The following is a 20,229-nucleotide window of genomic DNA, read 5'->3' as shown; positions in this document are numbered from 1 at the left end:
AAAATAGGAAGGAAAAACCCCACTTTAAAGGCAGGTACTGGGTCAATGCTACATATGCAGGGGAAAATATGTACATTTCATAGCATTCCATTCTGTATGCTAGTTTCAGGAGAGAAAATAAGTGTGATACTGCTCAGGAAAATCTGGAGAACCACAATTAAATAATCCAACAACTCCGAACAACAAAGCTAACAGAATGGAGGAATGAAAACCATGCATGAATATATAAAACAAATGCTTAGTAAGTTTAGTTTCTTAGCTTCTAAAGGTAAAACCAACCAGATTTAGCTCATACAATACATTCAGCACTGTTACAGAGAGTGCATGTGTGCTATGCTAAACAAGAAAGAAGCAAAGCTGAAGCAAGAAAACATTCCCAATTCTCACCTTTTAAAATGTCATGGAATCCATGAAGACTGGCAGCAATGTTTGTAAACACAAAGTTGTAATTTGTCCTAAGGAGTCCTTCTGGTCTTGTACCTAAGAGTAACACATATAAAGCAAAACCACAACACTAAGATTTGACCATGAATAAAAGAAGTTAGCTTCGAATCAGTTTCTACCTACTAGAACCATTTCCATGGAGTATGAGTCATAATAGATTAATTTACTTAAATCTCCCCTGCAATATCAAACATACATACATCCAATTTTGGCAGAGCAGGCAGGTGGAAGACTCTCAAGCTCCCTAGTTTTTATTCAGATTTCATAAATATCAATTATTTTTGGTGTCAAAAACCACACACACAGAAAGACATGTTCACAACTGTTGGAAGGATCATCTGGGCCTTTCTAAAGGGTAAAGACTGAAAAAGCCTGAAGCTCTACAATAACCTTTTCCTACTGCTATTTCCAGGATGCATCTGGAGATAGTTTCCCCACATACATACACACAAAGGCTCTACTTCATTTTATTCAGTCGTTACCCTGACAATTGTAATATCCTATGAAGACAAGGGGCTGGAAGTGATGATTAATAACAAAATGTAGCTTATTAATGATTTCATAATTAAGAGGTGCCAAAAGGCACACTGTCATCATACTATAAAAACCCACAGAAAACCAGTCACAGGGTCACCAACCAGGCCAGAACTGACACTTACTTGGTAAGGCCAGAAGACTGACGTATGTGTGTAGCTTCTCAAAGACTGCAGTCAACCTTTTCATGTCTCTGTGCAGCTCCATATTTCTAGCTCTTAAAGCAGCTGTGCAAAGAGAAGACTCACACTCTTCTTCCAAACTAGGAATATATGAATTATTTTTTAAAAGCAAGCAATTGTCTTAAAAAAGCCCAAGTTCACGAGTTTTGGAGCACATATGTGTTCTCCACCTCCCCAGTCCAAAGCAAGAGCAGACCTGGAATTTATTTAAGAAAGGCTAACATAGCAGAGGAACTTAGCAATACATGAAAATCACTGTGTGCATCTCCACTCCTAGGTGTTTCTGTCACAAGCCAGGAATGACTCTCTCACAGCAAGGAACAGATTGCAGCAATTTACATTTGAAGAATTTTCCCTCTACTACATAAATTCTCTTTCCCTTCCTAAGGAGCATGAGAACAGTATAAAAGAGGCATAAATCAAGATTTTTCTTCTTAGTCCAAACCCTCCCTTAAAGCAGTTCTTTGCACCTATAATTCACCTCCCTTCAATCAAGTCAGGAATAAAGACTTTCAAAGCAGAAGGACTGTACACCTGGCCAAGTTTTACTACATTGCTACATTTACTGAATGATGAATAACACAAAGAGAGGCTCAAGGCACTAACAGTTTCAGTGTATGACACCTGAATAGTACCAATGCTATTAAATAACACAAAGAAACATTAATGAAAGCTTCATTATTTTTTAAGTCTCATCTGTGAGGGAGGGTGTGTGTGGACTGGCTTTAAAATATATGTTTTTAGTCCTAATGCCTCAAAAAAGCCATGCCTAATCTCAAGGTTTAGAAAACAATATTAAAAAATTAAGTTCAGCCTTTTAAGACAGAGCAGAGGCATAGAGTGCTTTAAGGTTTGAGTTAATATTTGAGTTGTAGATGTTGACAGTGCTGCATACCTGACACAGTGCCTTTAAATTTCATCTATGAAATGAAAGGTACCTTTTTAACTGATAAGGAAGAATCTTTCTTAAAAAGCCTAAGTAGGAAGCTAAATGTTCTGAGAAGCCTTTCAATTTCACAGTTGTTTCCTGAAAGGAAAAAACGACAGGTAAGTGTTTGTGCTCTGTAAAAATCTTTCTAGATACTAAAAGGAGGAAATCTTACCAGGACTGTCACAGTATCCTCCGTGATGCTCTCAAACAAGTGCAGCATTCCTTCCTCCAGAGGGCGAACATAGGAAGCGTTTTCATGGAGATACTGTGAGAACTGAGGACAGAGAGGTTTTAAAATGGTGCTTGCTGACGGCTCATGTACACTCTGACGAGGCAACAACAGAACGGGACATTTTGGCAAAGCCCCTGTCCCCTTTAACGATGCCTAAGATGTCTTTATGAGACACGACAGTCCAGTGATGTACAGCAACCTCCTCTTATAGGGCAAACACACCTTGAGGGAAAGTGAGAAGTACTGGAAATCTAGGCAAAATCCCACTAGGGCTTTGCCACGGCACCCTGTCCCTTTCCAACTGCATGCACAGCACACCAAACCCTCTCTTTTTAAATATTCCTGCATTCCTTTCTCCACTCCATCCAATTAAGGCTAGATTCATGCACCATTTAGACACCAGAATCAACTATCCCACCTTTCTCCCAAAAGTTGTTTGCCTCCCAGCCTTGCCCATCAGCACAAACATTTGCAAAGCTGTGCTGTGCAAAGTAGTGAAGAACTAAACCCAAGTCAAACTGAGAGCAAGAGATGTGTCTTCATCTGTGTCCAGCCCAGTTTTCAACATGAGTCAAAGCATCCTTATGCTAATGCAAAGCATGGGTCTCCAACTGATCACAGGAGAATTCTTACTTCTAAAACCATGACAGGTTTGGGCAATATGAAACTTCGGCCTCATGGACTTGCCTGATTTTGCTAAATATTCCTTAATTAAATCCTATAGTTAATTTTGCCTTCAAAAAAAGACATCTGAGAGCATTAAGAACTCTTACACACAATCAAAATGTAACAACACCATCAGTTATCCTTTTTGGTACCTCAGTATCACAAAAAGCTGCTTCCACAAATTAATACAGGTAGTCAAAAACAATCCTGGTTTTTATTTTACCCCACAGTAAGATGCCTTCACCTTTGATTATTTTACACCACAAGAGCAGCTAAAGATCCCAGGCAAACAGAGTACAAGAGATTTTAATTGTTCCTTGTATTATTACAGCACAGTGACACAGTGTTAACAAGAAGAGCGAGATGCTAAGCTCTGATCCATGCATGCACAAACCTGGATGGAATTAGGGAAAATTGCTACATATAAGGAGGAAGAAATAACACATGCAGAATGCTCCTGGCTTGCATTGCAGGAGAGAGGACTTGAATTATACAGCATGATGCTGTAGGCCCAGCAGAACCCAGCAATCCAACACTTAAAGAGAAAAGGAATACTTGAACCTGGCAGGGAATTGTCCACATCTACTTTGAGTGTTTGGTGGGGAAAATAGCTTGAAAGCACCAGACAAGACCTGGAGTTGGGGAAAAATAAATCAGTGCAAGTCTGCTAAGCCACTGCCTGACACTTGTTTCATTCTCTCTACCATATTAAGGAGAGGTTTTTGACCAACTTGGTGGAGTAGCTAAAAAAAATGTTTAAAAAATCATCACACTGAGAACCCTTGCCAAGAAAATACATAATCAAAAATACAGGAGCAACTACAGCTTCAGTGAGCAACAAAATATGCTTCAGTGCTGGAAAGTCACAGCAAAAGCCCTGAGAAATAGCATGCATTGAGGGAATTAGGTCATGAATACACAATGGGGCAGACTACAAGAGACATAATTATGAAAACAAAGCCTGAACTACTGAATCAGAATCGATTAAAAGAAAAGGAAATGAAATTATGGTTCTGATTAAGTTGCATGTTTCAGCTGTGCTGAAAAACAACAAAGAAGTGTTAACTTAGAGGTCAGGGAAAAAAAATCTGTGAGATGTCTAGGAAATATGATTTTATTGCTTTAGTGTAAACTGCAGTAGTATCTGAGAGTGCAATCACCACATTGGGTCACATTAAAAAAAAGGACACCACTCCTGCACCAAAAAATCTGAAGGATGACAATACCACGTAATTTTCACAAAAAGGACATGCCATTCTGAGTGCATTTGGTGGCAGGAGCAAGGAAATGTTCTCAAACTATGCTGAATCTCTGCAGAAGGGTATTCTTGACTAAAACAGTTGAAGCAACTGAGATGGCAAACAGAAGGGGATTTCTCCAGTGGATAACCACCTTCATAAGCATATTTGTTACCTGCAAAGAGATTATAGGAGGTTTTCCAAAGAACAGGAAAGTTTTGTGATAGTTAACACTGACACCACATGCACTGCAGCCATTTGATCAATGCAAACCACAATTCACCTGAGTACCTTAAGTCTGAGCCTTACCAACTACAAAACTGAAAATAAGAGACTGAATCACAAAATACTCCCTGCAACTTTAAATAGACTTAAACAGATCCCCTTGAACTATGAAGTCAACTCTGATCTTAATGCAATTTGAGCATATATATATGCATCCCCACACAAATCCTTGTGCACAGTTATTTTCTCTACTCACAGCATAAGAACACAAAGTCCAAACATGCAGCTTAACATCTCTGGATGATATTCTCTCAGAAAATCTTTCCATGGAATTGTGTCAAAAGAGATGAGTCAGATTTCTCATATTAACCTCAACATGCTTTAAAAACTTGAAGCTTCAGAACACTTACAGGAAACAGCTTCATACAAGCAGCCCAAAATCAGATTATAAAGTTGTTTTTTGACATGGGAACAGAGTCCAGGTTCTCTCCCTCATAAGCCTACCTTCTATCCTTTATTTACAATTACAGCTAAATACTTTAAACACAAGACCAGATTCTGTCTCAACATTTCCCATGCCCCAATGCGTTAATTAAAACAAGCTCTATTTAGCAGAGCAATATTTGTGCATTATTATTTTAAAACAAGTCAGCTGAACTTTCAACAAATGCACTTCAATTTAGCAATTAAAACGGCAAAGCTTTGATTTGATTATCTTATTTCTCTTCTAGCAGAGGCACATGGGAAAAGGATTCTCTGCAGCTACACCTCACCCACATCCAGAGAATTCACGGAGCAGAAAAGATCTCTCATGCAGCAGGGGCTGGCTCTCAGGAACACACAGCATTTCAGTAAATGCAGTGCAAGCTTGCATGACTAAGATCAATCACTCATGAAATATATTGAATATATTAGTAGCTGAAGTGTGTAAACTTTACCTTCTGATTTAAGGGCGATATTATGTCTGTTGCAGAATCAATGGGGAAGATCTGTACCTTCTGCTCAGTGTAGGTGTGGAAGTTCAGGAGAGCTGTTACAAGTTCTTGGACAAAAGCCATGGCCTGGCCAGCTAGGTCTCGCAGCTTCAGCTGTAAAGACAGTTATAAAATTATTGTATTTGACATGGATCTATTTAAATATGAGAAAAGCCCTGTTCGGATACAAAAAAAATCACTACCAGCAATTTCTTTCTTCTTATTATTTCAGCCTAAAATACACAACAGCAATTGTATTTAACTTAATTTTTATTCATAAATTACAATGCCACTCAGAAGTGCACATTGTTGACAACAAGTATCTTTTTATTTCACACAACTGGTGATGGTTCACCTCTGCTGCATTTTTCAAACTTGCAAGCCACAAAAACACTTAGAGGTCAGCACAACTGCAGATACCATGTCTGAAACAATAGACTAATTGCTGACAACAGCCCAACACCAGGTTGCAAGGAAACCTCAATTTAATTAGTAAAAAACCAATAATGGTTTCTCCCAAAATTAAAGGTGTCTGCTTCTCTAACCAAGAACACTCAATTCTTATTCTCCTGGACAGAACTGAGCTGCTGTTCATGAGTAAGGCTGTTCTGTGTCTTTAGTACAGCAGGAAGGTATCAAAGAAATTAATCCAGAATGGAACATAAATGCAAGAGAGAAGAAAACTGTTCTCTGTTGGGATTTATGGGAAGAGAATAATGTTATACTAACATTTCAGCCAAGAATAACTTATCCTTCAGAGATATACTCTTAATGCTTCAATGGCCTGTTAAATCAGGTCAGTCTTGATTATGGATCTGGGATGGTGTCAAGTAATTAAAGCAGCCATTATACCCAGTTTGTGTATGTTAATTAGCCACACAAGGAAGGGAATGGACACTATTACTGTTTTGCTGTCCTTTACGCTGCAGTCTGTGCTAATACACCAACATTTTGCCTCCACTGGCAATGCCAGTCATAAAAATCTGTCCTGGAACATTTTCAAGACTGGATATCTTGAAGCATGAGGCTGCCTGACATAGTGCTGGCAGAAAACAGTAAAAGGAGAAAGCTTCCATGCAGTTATTCAGATTTTTCTTGGAACTCAGCAACAGCAACCTGAAATTTAAGGCTATTTCGATCACAAAATTGAACAGCAAGTCACCTGTTCTCATAGCAGACATTATTAGGAAAAAGGTCTCTTTACAGACACTTCTGAAGAATGGTAACAACAACTGTCTTAATCTTCCCGCAGAAGCATCTGAATGCACTAACTTGAAGGCTTGAGACACTCAAGGAAACAGAAAAAAACCCACAGTGCTGTAGAGCCCATTCTCAGTGTTAGCAACACAGGAAAATTTTGACTGCATACAGGTTTCTGATTTACTATTGCAAAAACCCTTAAAATATTCAGCCATTCACAGAAAACAAATTTGAATACTGAATAAACACCATTCACAAGGAACGTCATTAAATTACAGAAGTAAACAGAAATTGTTTGTTTTCTAAAAACGTTCAAGTATATAAGGGGTATTTTAATGCAAGTAAGAGGTGTTTTAGCAAGAAGTACATCCCACAAAATGTAAATGAACCACGCAGAGATCTCAAAGTGACATGATTTATGCCTTGAAAGGGTTGTGACTGGTGCCAAGTAATGTTAACTAGTACAGCATCTTAGTGCACACACCAGTGTGCAGTTTACAAATGCATACTTTCTCTCTGGAGCTCAAGTGATGTGACTAGAGAATCTCAGTTTGAGAGCAAAGGAATTTAGGATACCAAAAGTACCTTTTTTCAATGGAAGACCTCTGAACTACTGTAGTTTCAATCAACTTTAAAAATTAAATGTTCTGACTTCTGGCTTACTGAAGGTTGACCCAATAAAATAATACTTCACATAATACTCCTTGACACAACAACAACATGCACAACCTCTCAAAAAGTGCAGAAATGCCCTCAGAATATCACAACAGTAGTAAGACAGGCTGTCTTCTGTCATTTCAGGTACTGAAATGACTGGTTTTATTTCAAGATCTGTGTAGAAAGTTGCAGAGAGTCACATGAAGCCACAAGAAGCACTTACCTGATTCCTTCTGTTGTGCAATGGTACATTCAGAGCATTGTATCGAGTAGATCCTACAGGACAAAAATTGAGTTATAAGCACTTGTTAAATTGTGGGGGAGGTTAAGAGACATTTTTGGTAAATACTGATTTAAAAATCATTGCAGGGGTATTACAGGTTATGTAAGCAATATTAACTAAAGAGATACAAATAATTGACTCCAATACAGTAGCCTTAAATATCCTCACTTAAGGATTTCTGTGATTAAGTGGAGGGAAAGCAGTTCAACCCTTGCCTCAGACTGTAAGTCAAATTTAATCATCTGAGGACCCTGAATTTGAAAGATAAGAGCAGACTCCTCTTGCCCAAAAAACAATATTCATCACAAACAAGAGTGAAAAAAATCTTTTAAAAGAAATCACACTTAAAGAATTTAAGATTATCTTCAAATTTCAATTACATTCCAAGGAGAGGCCAAGTAAGACTAATGTATTTTTTAATGATTTCAACATTTTTAAAGCTCTTGTATACACTTAGGCTAAGATGTGCTCTCCATCTATTTCAGCATTCTCCTCCAGTCATGAAGTTAACTAGAATGATTCACTTACAAGCAGCCACAAGTAGAGAGGCAGAGGGCTATTTGTACCTAGAGAACAGCTTGCAAAGTCTTAGAGATTTAAAAGGGATCACATCCATTCAACTGAACAACAACCAGATTAGTTTAAAATTTGCTCACAAAAGAAATTTACAGTTTCTTATTCCTTTTGTGTCATTCACATTTGGCTATTAACACATAAGAAGAGGTAGTTAAATTTAAAGGAAAAAAACATTTAAAGGAAAAAAACTTTTTCTGCTCTGGAAATCATGCTTTGCAGTCATTTGATTGTTGTTGAATTTAGCTGCTAGTTACACTTGAAGCCAACTACAGGGTCTATAGGAAGACAGCTGAAATCCACAGCAAACAAACATCTCCTTGCTTTCACTGATCTATCACTAAAGAGATGCTCTCCATTTGCAGTGTTTTCTACTACACAAGCAAAGGCATTATGCTATGGCAGCTGAGTGAGCAGATAAATTATTTTACCAAAGTTCTTGCTACAATGATAACCACCTATTAAAAAATGCAAGCTAAAGGAGCCAGAGAAGTAGAAATAGGCAGCAGATGCCAGGCTAAGTGAGAGAAGTAAAAAGGATACCAATTCAAGGCACCAACACCTAAGCATGACATGCCATATGGGAGTCAACTTTTCCTAGAGATGATGACCTGGTGTTCCTAAGCCAAGACTCGCTGGATTGCCAAACCAGTGGAGAGCTTGGAACACTCACCCCTGCAGCACCTGCCAGATCCGCTTTTAGAGAACCTAAGGCTACTTAAAACATTGTCATCAGGTTTTAAACAGAATGAAAAACACAAAAGCCACCAATGAAATACACAAGAAATTCAAAAGCCTGTTTTCACTTCTCTGCTCCTTCCTCACTACTTTCAGCTTTTTCACTGTTCCAGATCCTCCTTGTCTTGAGAGGTCCAGAAGAGCCTCGGCAGAGCCTGCCCACCCTTGTGTTCAGCTATTTAAAAGCACGCAGAGCACAGCACTGACCCAGCACATACTAACCCAAGCTTGTACCACAGCCATGCAAAGGCTCAGCACTCCTAACTCCAGGGGATCCGCTGCCCTTCAGCTGATCTAGCAGCAGTTGGAAAGGAAGTAAAAACACTGCTTCAGGTACAAGTCCCCAGGTTCAAAGAGCTTTTTTCCCCATGGAGAGACGAACAAGTCTAAGACAGCCTTCAGGTAAGAACTACTCTGTGTGCTTTCTCATCAATGAGACATCCTGGCAAATTCCCCACTAGTTATAAGTGCAGACTATTATTGATGCAGTATCTCTGCAGCCACAAGTTTTCCCCCACCTGAACTTACTGCAACTCTTGAATATACCCTGCCAAAAATAATACTCTTTGAGATGAGTAATCGATCTTTATGAAGCAGCCATTAAATTGACAGTGTTCCTTCATCGTTTACAATATTCTGCCAACACTAAGCAAGACAAGTGGCAAATCACTCAAAAGGCTTCACAAGTTTCAATTTCATTATACATATAAAAACTTGGTATTTTAGAATTACTGAAGAAGACCATGACAAGTATCAGAAATACTTACTACAGTTACCTCCAAGTGTCTGTTCAGATGTCCAACACTTCTTAGAGCTAATAAATTTTAATTCATGAGGAGTACTCCCTCCAGATGGATACCCAAAAAATCAAACAAGATACCCAGACCAAGGCAATACGTACTTGTGTCATTAAAAGGTACTTTTTCATTAATTATGCATAGAGATTCTTCCAGTCTACTGCCCAAAGCTGCTTGAAGATTCTTTAGCTGTTGCTGGCTAAATAACAAAAAGACAAACGAAAAACCACACACACACACACATTGTAAACCTTTAAAATTTCATCTGTATCACCAACACCATATCTCACTATAAGCATCCCTTGTGTGTATAGGTATCTGTCTCCTTCTAGAAGTTAGATAGAAATAATACAGTGGGAGTAATTTGTCTTCCTTTATCTCATATTTAACACAACATTGAATCCTAATCCTTAACAAAAGCAGTGTGAAAGTTACCATAAACTTGTAAATCCTAAATTCCATTCTTGAGAAGCTCCATTTACTTCAGAGTTAAAATTCACTTTCTTTTCCTATTGTGCAACTATTATATAAGCTACATGAAGGCATTCTTTTCTACTAGAATTTGGATGGGAAGGTAAAAGGGCCTCCAAGTTAGTTACTATGCATCCAATGCAGTATTCCAATAAGCAGCTAATGAGTTGTCAATAATTCAATTAACTATGTCACATCACTATTTGAGATACCTCAAAGGCTTTTCAAAACCCCACATTTAAACACTGTTATGATGCTGCCTGTTCTGACAAAGCTTGACAATTATGTTTCTGATGCAACCTCAAGTGATTTTCCTCTACATTCTCTTCGCTTGCATTTTACTGTGTATATACATGTGAACCTAAGTAATTAAGATTACTATTATATTAAGAATAGATTCCTGAGATGAACAGTAATATATTCCAGCATTCTATATGTATGTCTACAAAGAACAGGCCATTATTGATTCAGACCAAATTCCACACCTTACCCAACTCAGGCCCCCAAATTCTTCACTGTTTTGCTTCCTGTTTGACATCTAGAACTCCTGCACATATAGTGGAGGGTGGAGGGGAATGTGTCAAAGTGACAGGTTTTTTTCCTTTCTTACATTTGATACACAGAAACTTGTCAGGTCTAACAAAGCAAAATAATCCAAAACAGACAAGGAAGATATGAAGAAACTGGCCAACAGGTAGCTCATGCACATTAACAAATCTTTTTCTTAGAGAGCAGCTCCAAAATTGCATAGAAACTGAACAGTAGCTACTGCAGGAGCACTGAGCATGATGAAAAATGAACTCCAAACAAACTGCAAATGTACTGCTATTTCCTTCTCATACTGTAGAGGACTAACAAACAAGTAGTTTGACATGTTTTGCCTTACATTCTGTCCTTTAATTTTCAAAGCATGTAGGCTGTCATGTCTCATATCCCCTGGCTTTTCTGAGTAAAGTGTGGGTGTCAGAGGCAAATGGATCCCTTCCGCTGACAAAGCAGGGAGAACAGAAGGGCAGTATTCTCAGAGACACATCCTGCCATGTGTTCAACAGACAGTGATTTCAGTGTTTAAAACAAAGTGTCAGGCTTTATAACTTTTAAAAACTTAATATAGCATAACTTAAAATACTAGGGACAACTTCTCACAAAGACATTACCCAGTCACCATAGAACATGATAGACAAAGCCTGAACTGAATAGTAGCAGATTAAGACTACAGTTTTTCAAACACCACAAAAAACCAAACAGCAGCCAAACACAACTTTCACCCTTTTGTAAGTCATTTTTAGTAAAACCCTGACTTGTATTCATGGATTCAAGTATCTTGACATCTATCAACATAATTAAAATACACACTTCAGGGCTACTGTGTGAAAGAAGGAACTCTGCATCTGATCATTCACTACACATCTTATTCATTATATTAAAGATATATACCGCATGTGTATCTTCTAAAAAAAATGCAGCTTAATGAACTTCAGGAAAATGCATTCTTAATTTGATTTGGCCCACAGTCCTCAGCTTCACATTTTCTTGTGAAACACAACTTGTGTTCAATACAATGAAAACATTCCAAAACTAACAAAGTATCTCTGATAAAAACTTTCAAATATTCTAGCTGAGAACATTATACCTGAAGCAAAAACAATTGTTCAAGAAGCTTTTGCAGTGGAGGGGGGGTTTGAAACTTTTTTCAGTCAGTTCTCCCAGCATATGTTATTCAAAATTTGTTCACAGAAGCAGTTTTTACAAACTCACATATCTGTTTCATACAAGTTTTTACTTTCTATGGTTTTCCATTACAAATAAATTCTTCAAGCTTTCATCAACATCACTCCTATTTAAAAAGCTTGGAGACAAAAATGCTCTCACTGAAAGCAGAAATTGTGGAATTGTCTAGTTCCAAACATAGCAAAGGAAAAGGGGGCTTGACCTGCGCTGCTCACACTTGTCTTCATGACAATATAATCTGAGTTTTATCAGTCTTTTAATGAAACTCCCTTTTTAAAAGCTATTACTCTTCAAAAATAATCCAGTTAGTGTTTCACAGCAATTATTTCTTTACATCAATGAAATTTTCATTATATGAAATAAAGACACTTACCATTCTTCAGTTCGAAGCCTACAGTCCTTAGCTTCTCTTTCTAGTGTCTGAGACTTGATCTTTATGCAAGAAGATAATCTCACAATGTAAGTGCTGACACAGCAAGACACTGCATTTCAAAACTTTTCAAACTTGCAAGCAAGAGGAAAAACTCCTTACTTCTAATTTGGCTTTATCATTCTGCAGCTTTTCTATGGTCTCTGTGTATTTCTTGGTTAAGCTGTCCACCACAGCTTGGTGCTGGGCAGCATCCGTTTCCAAAACCTCCAGTCTACTCCTCAGCTCTGCTTCTAAACGTTTGTGCTGCTCATCTGCTTCAAAGAACTGCAGGAAGAAAAGCAAAGCTTTTAAAAAAGCTTCCTATGTCTACTGAATCCAGTCCTTTAAATTACTCTAATTTCATTAGCCAGATCAGGTTAACAGCAATTACCAGTTCTCAGACAAACCGAAATTTTATTTTATTTACAGAGAAAATATTCAGGAACAAAGTACTTCAATAAAAACAAAGTTCTGTAGTACTAAGCATTCTTTAAATATATTGCTGACTAATAGCAAACACAGAAAAAACTGAACTTGAGCCAAAAGGTTTTTCTCAAGTTTTCTAAAGTGAAATGCATTCCACTTTGGTGAAGTAATTCCTGACTTAATTATGGCAACTTGCAGAAAATATTTTAAACTTTAAAGCAATTCTGAAATAGTTAATGAACATTAGTTCATTAAGAAATTTCCATCTAGTACCAGACTATTTTCAGTAGGGCAGCTGTCACCAAAAGTTAAAAATCTAAAGGAGAAAACACATGTGATTCCACACACTGTCTTAAGAATCCAAAGTCAAAATACTTTATTTGCCTAGTGAACATCATAAATAAATTATCTGATCTAATCCACTGCTTTGCATACAACTAAGCTCCTAAACCCACCAGTTTTCAGACAGCACTTTACTTTCCATATCTTTGTTTGTATCACCAGTTTTCTGAACCAAAAATAAAGGCAAAACAAAATTTCACTCACAAGTATATGCAGTCGTTCATTTTCTTCTATTTTCTTCTGAAGATCTTCATTGAAGACACTTTTCTGTTCTTGACTCAGCTGAGATGAGGATTCTACACTTTTCTAAAAGAGGCAAAATGCACTCATTACCTCCAAGTCCCAGGTTTGTGAGAACAGTTCCCATAGCTAATTCCCAGAAGGGGCACACCAGCAGATGTCCTGCTGACACTGAGGGATGTATCAAAAGGTGGGAATATTGCACATAGCACCAGCCTCGAGGCAGCACCTTTGCTTCACACCCTTGTGACCCTACAGCGGTACAACACTGCCTCAGGAAAGCCTCCACTCAGGTGTCCCACTCACACACACAGGGAATCGATCACTTGGATGGGCAGCAGCCCACCATTCACTGGAATCCTGCATGATCCCATGCAGTCAGTAACCCAAAACCCTCCACACACAGGCTCAGTTGGTTTGGTAGGTGTGTGTAAGGCACATCTGTGCCCAGCAAGGGTCCAGGTGTAAGCCAGGCTGCTCTCAGCAGGCTGCCACAGCATCCTCCCTGCCCATCAACCACACATATCCCTCTGCCAACTGATTCCTCATTTTTCACTCATTTAATCCACAAGACTCAGACCACCAGTGAATCCCATATACCACGCTGCTGAAGAAAGGTATTATCATCACCAAACACAGGGGAGGCTCTTTGCATTTAAACTCAACACCAAACTTCATGAACTAGGGATATGTAGGGCAGATAATGATGCAGCCTGTGAACCCCACCAGAGATACGGGCACATGTTCTGCTCCCTCTGAAAGGATTGCACTCTGACACAGATCAGGGAACTAAAGCTGTGCATTTTGGCAGATGAATAGGAAAGAAACTCAGTGGCAATGGTTTGCAAAGCTACTAAAGACAGGCTGACGTCCTTCAAAATTTGGAAACACAGCTACCAAAACAGTAACTTACACAATTTGAAATAAAACAACAGAAGGGTCAAACTGCATTTGAAAGAACAATCTATTGTAGTGCATGAATAATGTAGTCAGAAGCACTATGCTTGTCAAGGAACCGGACAGCAGAAAAATGGGCAAGAGTTTAGGGGAAAAGTAAAAAAGATCATTATATTACTAATCAATTGAATGATTTCTTTAAAGCCAGTCTTGGTAACTACAGCACACTGAGAAAAGACAGCACTAAAAATAAAAGACAGCAGTAATTAGGAGGGTTTCCCTCTTGAGGAAGGTAGTAAGAGATGCTTGAGAATTAATAAAGTCCAAGCACACCACCCCTGGAACTGTGATGCTACCTACAGAAGGCACAGTTGGTCTTAGAATGTGATTTCACTGGGTTTAATCAGCAAGCATTTTGGCAGAGAAAGATCAGTGTTGAAATCATTCTGTCGTTTTGAAATAACAAAGAATACAAGCTAAAAATTTAGATTTCAAAGCATTTGACAAGATTCATAAAGAAAAGCTATGATCACAGGCTGAAGAGTTAACTATCAGCATCAAAATTACAGAGCAAAGAGGTGGAGATGGGAAATGAGGAGTGATCAGCTTTCTGCACAGCAGCTGAGCTGTGCAGAATCACAGAGCTCCAAAGTATTTCCCAGTTGTTTGACACTTAATAAATATCCATAAAAGAAGACAGCAATTCAGCATCAGTCAGCTGACAGACTAGAGGAGTAGGGAACTACACAGCATTATATATACATCAATACCTCTTTTATGGCCATTTTCACTAACATCAAGAAAAATTAACAAAATAACACAAGTTCTGACAAGAGCATTCAGGTCAACCCATGACACAAAATACCTACAGCTAAAAATGAGGATAAGGCTTTGACAGGTGAGGAGCAGACATCTGCTAAGCAAGTATTTTTTGCCTTCAGCACATACCTTGTTCTTTTTGCCCCGAGCTTCACTTAATGCAAGTTCATCTTGAAGTAGCTCCACCCGCTTGGCAAGTTGCTGATTTCGAAAAGTCAAACTGTCCATTTCTTGCTGCAGTTTCCTCAGTGATTGATCCTTCATTTTCAGTTGTTCCTAAATGACAAAAAATTAATTTTTAATTTTTCACACTGACTCTCACAAAATAAAACAGGAACAAATTACAAAATTGCTTCACTTTTTAAACATTGAAGAGGCAAGAAGTATCATTTCTAAACTAAAAGAATGTATTTCATTTCCTTGAGCTGACCACAGATCATACCCAAGTAGCTATTTAATTCTATAGGATAATCATCAAGAATCCACCTTCCCTTTTTACAAACTCTGCACTTACAGAGAACAGGCTAGCTGCAAAACAGAAATTCTTCCACTAAAATCAAGTTCCCTCTTCCTTGTTTTATTGACATTACATTTTAGTAAAAAGCACCCCTGCCCACTTACTTTGTCACAGCCTAGTACACCTGACATGACCAGTTTTTAGAGATTACCTTCAGTGAGGCAGAGTTTGCTTGCTCATCTACAACTCCTTTTTTCAGGACTTGGTTCTGAGCTCGGAGCTGAAAAACAAGAGATGCCAGTAACTATGCAAGACAACAGAATAAATAAAAGCCACTCATGAAAAAGTGCAGAAAGCATCACATTGTCTCAGGAGAGTACCACGTGTGAATGTTTTTTCAAGTAGATAGCAGTGGTATCAGGTTGAAAAAAGTACTCACTTCATATCCTGACTTGCCAAGAAACAAGAAGTAACTTTGCCACCTGAACATTTTGGTTAAAGAGAAGAAAACTCTTACTCAATAAACACCTTTGAAGACCAGTTACTTAACTATAGTTAAGATCTGAAGAACTAGGAACAAATATGGAAAAGTTGCAATCTCTTCCTTGACTAATGAAGTTCTTGGTCATATTCAGGGCTATGTCTCTCCCCTCTTCTCCCCAAAACTGTTTATAACCAGTTCTGGAACACAACCAAAATCTGTATCAACTCAAGAGGAGTTTAACGCAAAATTACTTATTACCAGTAGCAGCAGATGATCCAGAGAGAACAGACTGACACAAAAAGGCATAAAAAGCGTAGAAGGAAAAGCCCTCTAAACCTTACTTATACAGTACCCCAAATCTGAGCTAAATTCACTGCAGTGAAAAGTGATACTCAAGACATCTATTTCCCAGTCACTTCACAGAGTACCTCTACCCTGCAACAATGAGGACACTGACAGTTCCATCTTTCCATTCCTCGAATCCTGGTTTCTTCAAAGGCAGCGTGTATTCATTTGACATGTGTGAGTCCAACTGCAGCAGATATAAATTGAAAGGGTTTATACAGTGTTTGGGAATATCTCTGGCAGGTGCATAAAAGGTAAGATTCAGTGTAAACCAGCAGTGGCTCATTGTTTCAGTGTGATGACTGTATTTGAAAGGTCAGAAGTCACTGCTCAGCACAGCTGTTTCTCCTGCACTATTCCCACTGTGCTGCTCAAGCATCACAAAGGCCAGACCAGAAGCTTCCCAGTGCGCCATAGAAAAACTTCCAAGCACAGGGTTTCCCTAGCAAGAAGAAGCAGTGCAGTAGTTTTCCACACCTGTCTTTGTGCCACAGCTACTACTGCAGGAACAGATCAGGTGCAGAGAATGAAGCAGCTCAGTCCTGCTGCACCCAGAGACCCCAGGTGAAGTGTGACCCACACAGGCTGCCACAAGCTGCTTTGACTGTTCCTTCATGAGAGAGCCAGAAGCTGCAACTTGTGTGTTTTCAGAGTCTCTTCTTCTCCCCACTCCTCTTCTGGACTGGTCTGTGAACTGAGAGGAAAAGCAATCCTTTGGCAAGGACTTCCCCAAGCACTGCCTGAGTCTGCCAAACTCTTGTTCACTCTCTCTGTGACTTTCACAGCACCATTAAGTGACCAGGCTACTCCAGGGCTAATCTCCATTTCCACCTGCACCCTACAAGCAGCCAACAGCAAAGAGGAGAGGGTTCTGCAAAGGGGAGTCCCACAGTGAACTGCACTGCGTGAGAAACGGGATGAGATGGAAAAATAGTTCCTACAAAGGAGAAGGGAAATCCCACAAGCTGAGAAGTGCATGATGAAGCTCAAAGGAACCTTCTGGACACCATGATACTAGAAGAAAGGATCCAGCAGCTGGAACTTTTGGAAGCTATAGTCAGAAGCCCACATTTCTGATGCTCATTCAGGAATCAAGCACCAAAATCCCTCCATTAGCTTATCCTCAGCCACTACTGATCTCCAAAGAATAACAGAGCCTCTGTATAAAACAAGACATGTGAATTCTGTGACCTACAAAGCTGCAAAGTAAATTAAATTTCCTTAAAATTATTTTGTGGAAGCATTAAAAAGATATCTATCTGTGAAGAATTTAGATGCTACACATGATGTTTTTATAACACTTCCAAGGAGAAGAGTATTTAAAGACATGGCTCTGTAAGCTGGGAGAAGCTTCAAATACACTTGTAAAAAGGCTCTTGCTGACTAGGGGCTACACAAAACCAAAGTGCTGCCTTTTTTCCCCAAGGCTGTTGTAGGACTCTGCCACTCGAGACCAAGAGTCTCCTCTGCCTTTCAGTGCAGAAGAATGAATGAAGGGCTCTGTATTAAGCAAAGCTCCGCTATTTTAGAACTCATCTCAGGCACCTTGGAAAGGAAATGCATTCTCCACTGCGGGCTACACATCTTTGCAAACCCTGTGTCAAGCGGCACCGGGGACAGGATGTAAAGTCACCTAGAGCAGAAGGGGGACAGACAGGAGGCAAGTATGGCAGCAAGTGTCCTGCCCACTTCCAAGACACGTCCAGCACCACTGACACCGCCGAGCTCCCACACCGCCGGCCAGAGCGAGCCCACACGGGTGAGATGCACGACCAAGACTCGGCAATGTTCACAGCCAAGGGGATAAAACCAAGCCTCGCGCCCGACTGGGAAGCACTGCCAGTTTCACTTCCCTGGCACAGCTGAGCCCCCCATCTGTGTTCCAGCATGTCCGGCAGACGAGGCCATTCCGCCCCTCGCCGTGCTCCCTCGGCACCTGCAAACCCGCACCTCCCGGGCCCCCTCGGGGCTGCCTCCGCCTCATCCCCCTGGCATGAGAGGCACCACTGGGCCCGCGGCACTCCGCGCTACCACGGAAAGCAGCGCTGCAGCCCCGAGCGGCGCCAGGGCTGCGGGCCCCGGTGCCCGGTACCTTGGAGTACTCCTGGGCCAGCTTCTGGTACTTCCCCTGCAGCTCCGCCGCCGCCGCCATCTCCGCCCCGCCGGCTCGGCTGGACTCGGCTCGGCTCGGCTGGACTCGGCTCGGGCGCTCCGGCCGGCCCCGCACGCCCGCGAATGGGAAGACGCACTTCCGGGTTCAGGGCGATGGGAACGCGCTGACGTAACCGCGCCGTGCGCGAGGCGGGAGGTGGAGCTTTAAGCCTCCGGCGCCACCATCTTGACGCAACTTCCAAGATGGCGGCGGAAGGGGAGGGGCTGTGGGGAGGGCCGGATCACGTGACACCAGCGAGGCGCTTGCCGTCGCCGCCCGTTGCCGTGGCAACGGCTGCGGGGCAGCGTGCGGCCTCCAGGCTACGGGTCGCCGCCCCACCCAAAAAGCTTCGCCCGCGAATGCAGCTGGGGGCTCATGTCGCGACAATCAGGATGGGGGATGGCGAGGGGGCGGCGAGCGATGCTCCGGTGTCACGGCACCATCCCTGCGTGCTCGCCGTGCCGCCGCCGGTCCCAAGGCTGCCCGCCCGGCAGCGCTGTCGCCAGGGGGAGCCCCGGGACTCGCAACGCGCATAGAAACTGAGGCAGCGCGGGTATTTGCGGGCCCGTGGGGCACTCAATAAAACAAAAGACGGAGTCACTTCCCACAGCTCGCAGTGGGTGTCAGTGCCGGCGCTCGGATCTCCCTACAGCCTCCAGCCGTCGTATCATACCTAAAGGAGATACTGAGTATATCCATTATATCCTAAGGAAGGAGAACACAGGTCGTGCAAGGCCCTCTCAAGCTGCAGAAACTCGAATTCCACAGTCTGAGGCATTCATCAATGCATAGAAACATCTCAGCGTGTCAAGGGGATGGTGCCAGACTTTTCTCAGTGGTGCCCAGTGTTAGGACAAGGAGCACTGGCCATAAACTGAAACACAAGAAGTTCCACTTCCGCACGAGGAAGAATTTTACACTGAGGCTGGCAGAGCCCTGGCACAGCTGCCCGGGGAGGTTTTGGAGTCTCCCTGGTGACATTCAGACCCCACCTGAGCACACTCCCGTGTCACCTGCCCCAGGTGACCCTGCCTTGGCAGGGGGTTGGACTGGATGATTTCCAGAGGTCCCTTCCAATCCTAACAACTCTGTGGTTTTGTGAGTCTGGGTATCTGCACTCAGTGTTTTCCCTGGGGGGGGCCTTCTCTGCTCTCTTCTCTCCAGCATGTAGGTCTCTGTTTCAGAGCCACCTTTGACCTTCTCCACCATTCAGCCATCCTTTAGAGACTGCTGAGGCTCTGCTACTTATCTCCTATTTGCATCTTTATCCTCAGACTGGCCAAACATTTAAACTTCTATATACCATCAGTACACTTCAAGCAGAAACTGAAAACATCATAGAAGGTTTATTTAGTCCTGCCAGGTACTCAGCCAATGCAGAATTTTGTTTCTGAACATGACAGGAAACAGATGTGTAAGGAAAAGAGTAATAAGGCAAAAATGTGATGAGACTTCACCAGTATATGCTGAGCATCTGGCAATTTGCAAGTTAAGGGCTTCCTGGTCTAGGACAGAGATGTAGCAGCAAATTATTATTTTTATTCCGTTTCCATGGTATCATTTTTTTCCACTTGATTTCAGCACGGTGTCTTCATGGCTGTTCCTCAGCAGTGGGTGCTAGAGGTGATAAATCATCATTTTGTTACCTCCTTTTGTCTTTGTTCCCCTTAAGTAGGAGTGGATAGAAGGTGCCTGTAATGGAAGCTAATTTTTTCCTTAGTCTTGAGGCTTTGATGGTGTTTGTGTGTGCTGTTCTTTTGCTCGTCACAGTAGTGGAGT

At 41.1% G+C, this 20,229-nt stretch overlaps 1 protein-coding gene across 2 annotated transcripts in view; it reads right to left on the bottom strand.

Annotated features, from left to right (window-relative positions):
* PPP1R21 (protein phosphatase 1 regulatory subunit 21) overlaps nucleotides 1-18,574 on the bottom strand; it is a 31,727-nt gene extending 13,153 nt beyond the window's left edge. Inside the window, exons 1-13 of one of the 2 annotated variants that reach the window (XM_063391201.1) lie at nucleotides 18,391-18,574; nucleotides 15,681-15,749; nucleotides 15,142-15,288; nucleotides 13,261-13,362; nucleotides 12,409-12,573; nucleotides 12,250-12,308; nucleotides 9,779-9,873; nucleotides 7,507-7,559; nucleotides 5,391-5,540; nucleotides 2,264-2,365; nucleotides 2,099-2,187; nucleotides 1,104-1,240; nucleotides 388-480 (exon numbers count right to left, since the gene is read on the bottom strand). In XM_063391201.1, the coding sequence (XP_063247271.1) occupies nucleotides 388-480; nucleotides 1,104-1,240; nucleotides 2,099-2,187; nucleotides 2,264-2,365; nucleotides 5,391-5,540; nucleotides 7,507-7,559; nucleotides 9,779-9,873; nucleotides 12,250-12,308; nucleotides 12,409-12,573; nucleotides 13,261-13,362; nucleotides 15,142-15,288; nucleotides 15,681-15,749; nucleotides 18,391-18,450 (1,321 nt within the window). In that variant the 5' untranslated portion in view covers nucleotides 18,451-18,574. The remainder of the gene's footprint in view (nucleotides 1-387; nucleotides 481-1,103; nucleotides 1,241-2,098; nucleotides 2,188-2,263; nucleotides 2,366-5,390; nucleotides 5,541-7,506; nucleotides 7,560-9,778; nucleotides 9,874-12,249; nucleotides 12,309-12,408; nucleotides 12,574-13,260; nucleotides 13,363-15,141; nucleotides 15,289-15,680; nucleotides 15,750-18,390) is intronic. The other variant, XM_063391200.1, reaches the window with a different exon arrangement.
* Nucleotides 18,575-20,229: the final 1,655 nt, after the last annotated feature.

This window comes from Prinia subflava, chromosome 2 (genome assembly GCF_021018805.1).
Source record: "Prinia subflava isolate CZ2003 ecotype Zambia chromosome 2, Cam_Psub_1.2, whole genome shotgun sequence".
Taxonomy (NCBI): domain Eukaryota; kingdom Metazoa; phylum Chordata; class Aves; order Passeriformes; family Cisticolidae; genus Prinia; species Prinia subflava.
Note: the sequence above shows the minus strand (reverse complement) of the source record. Positions and strands in the feature narration are given on the sequence as shown.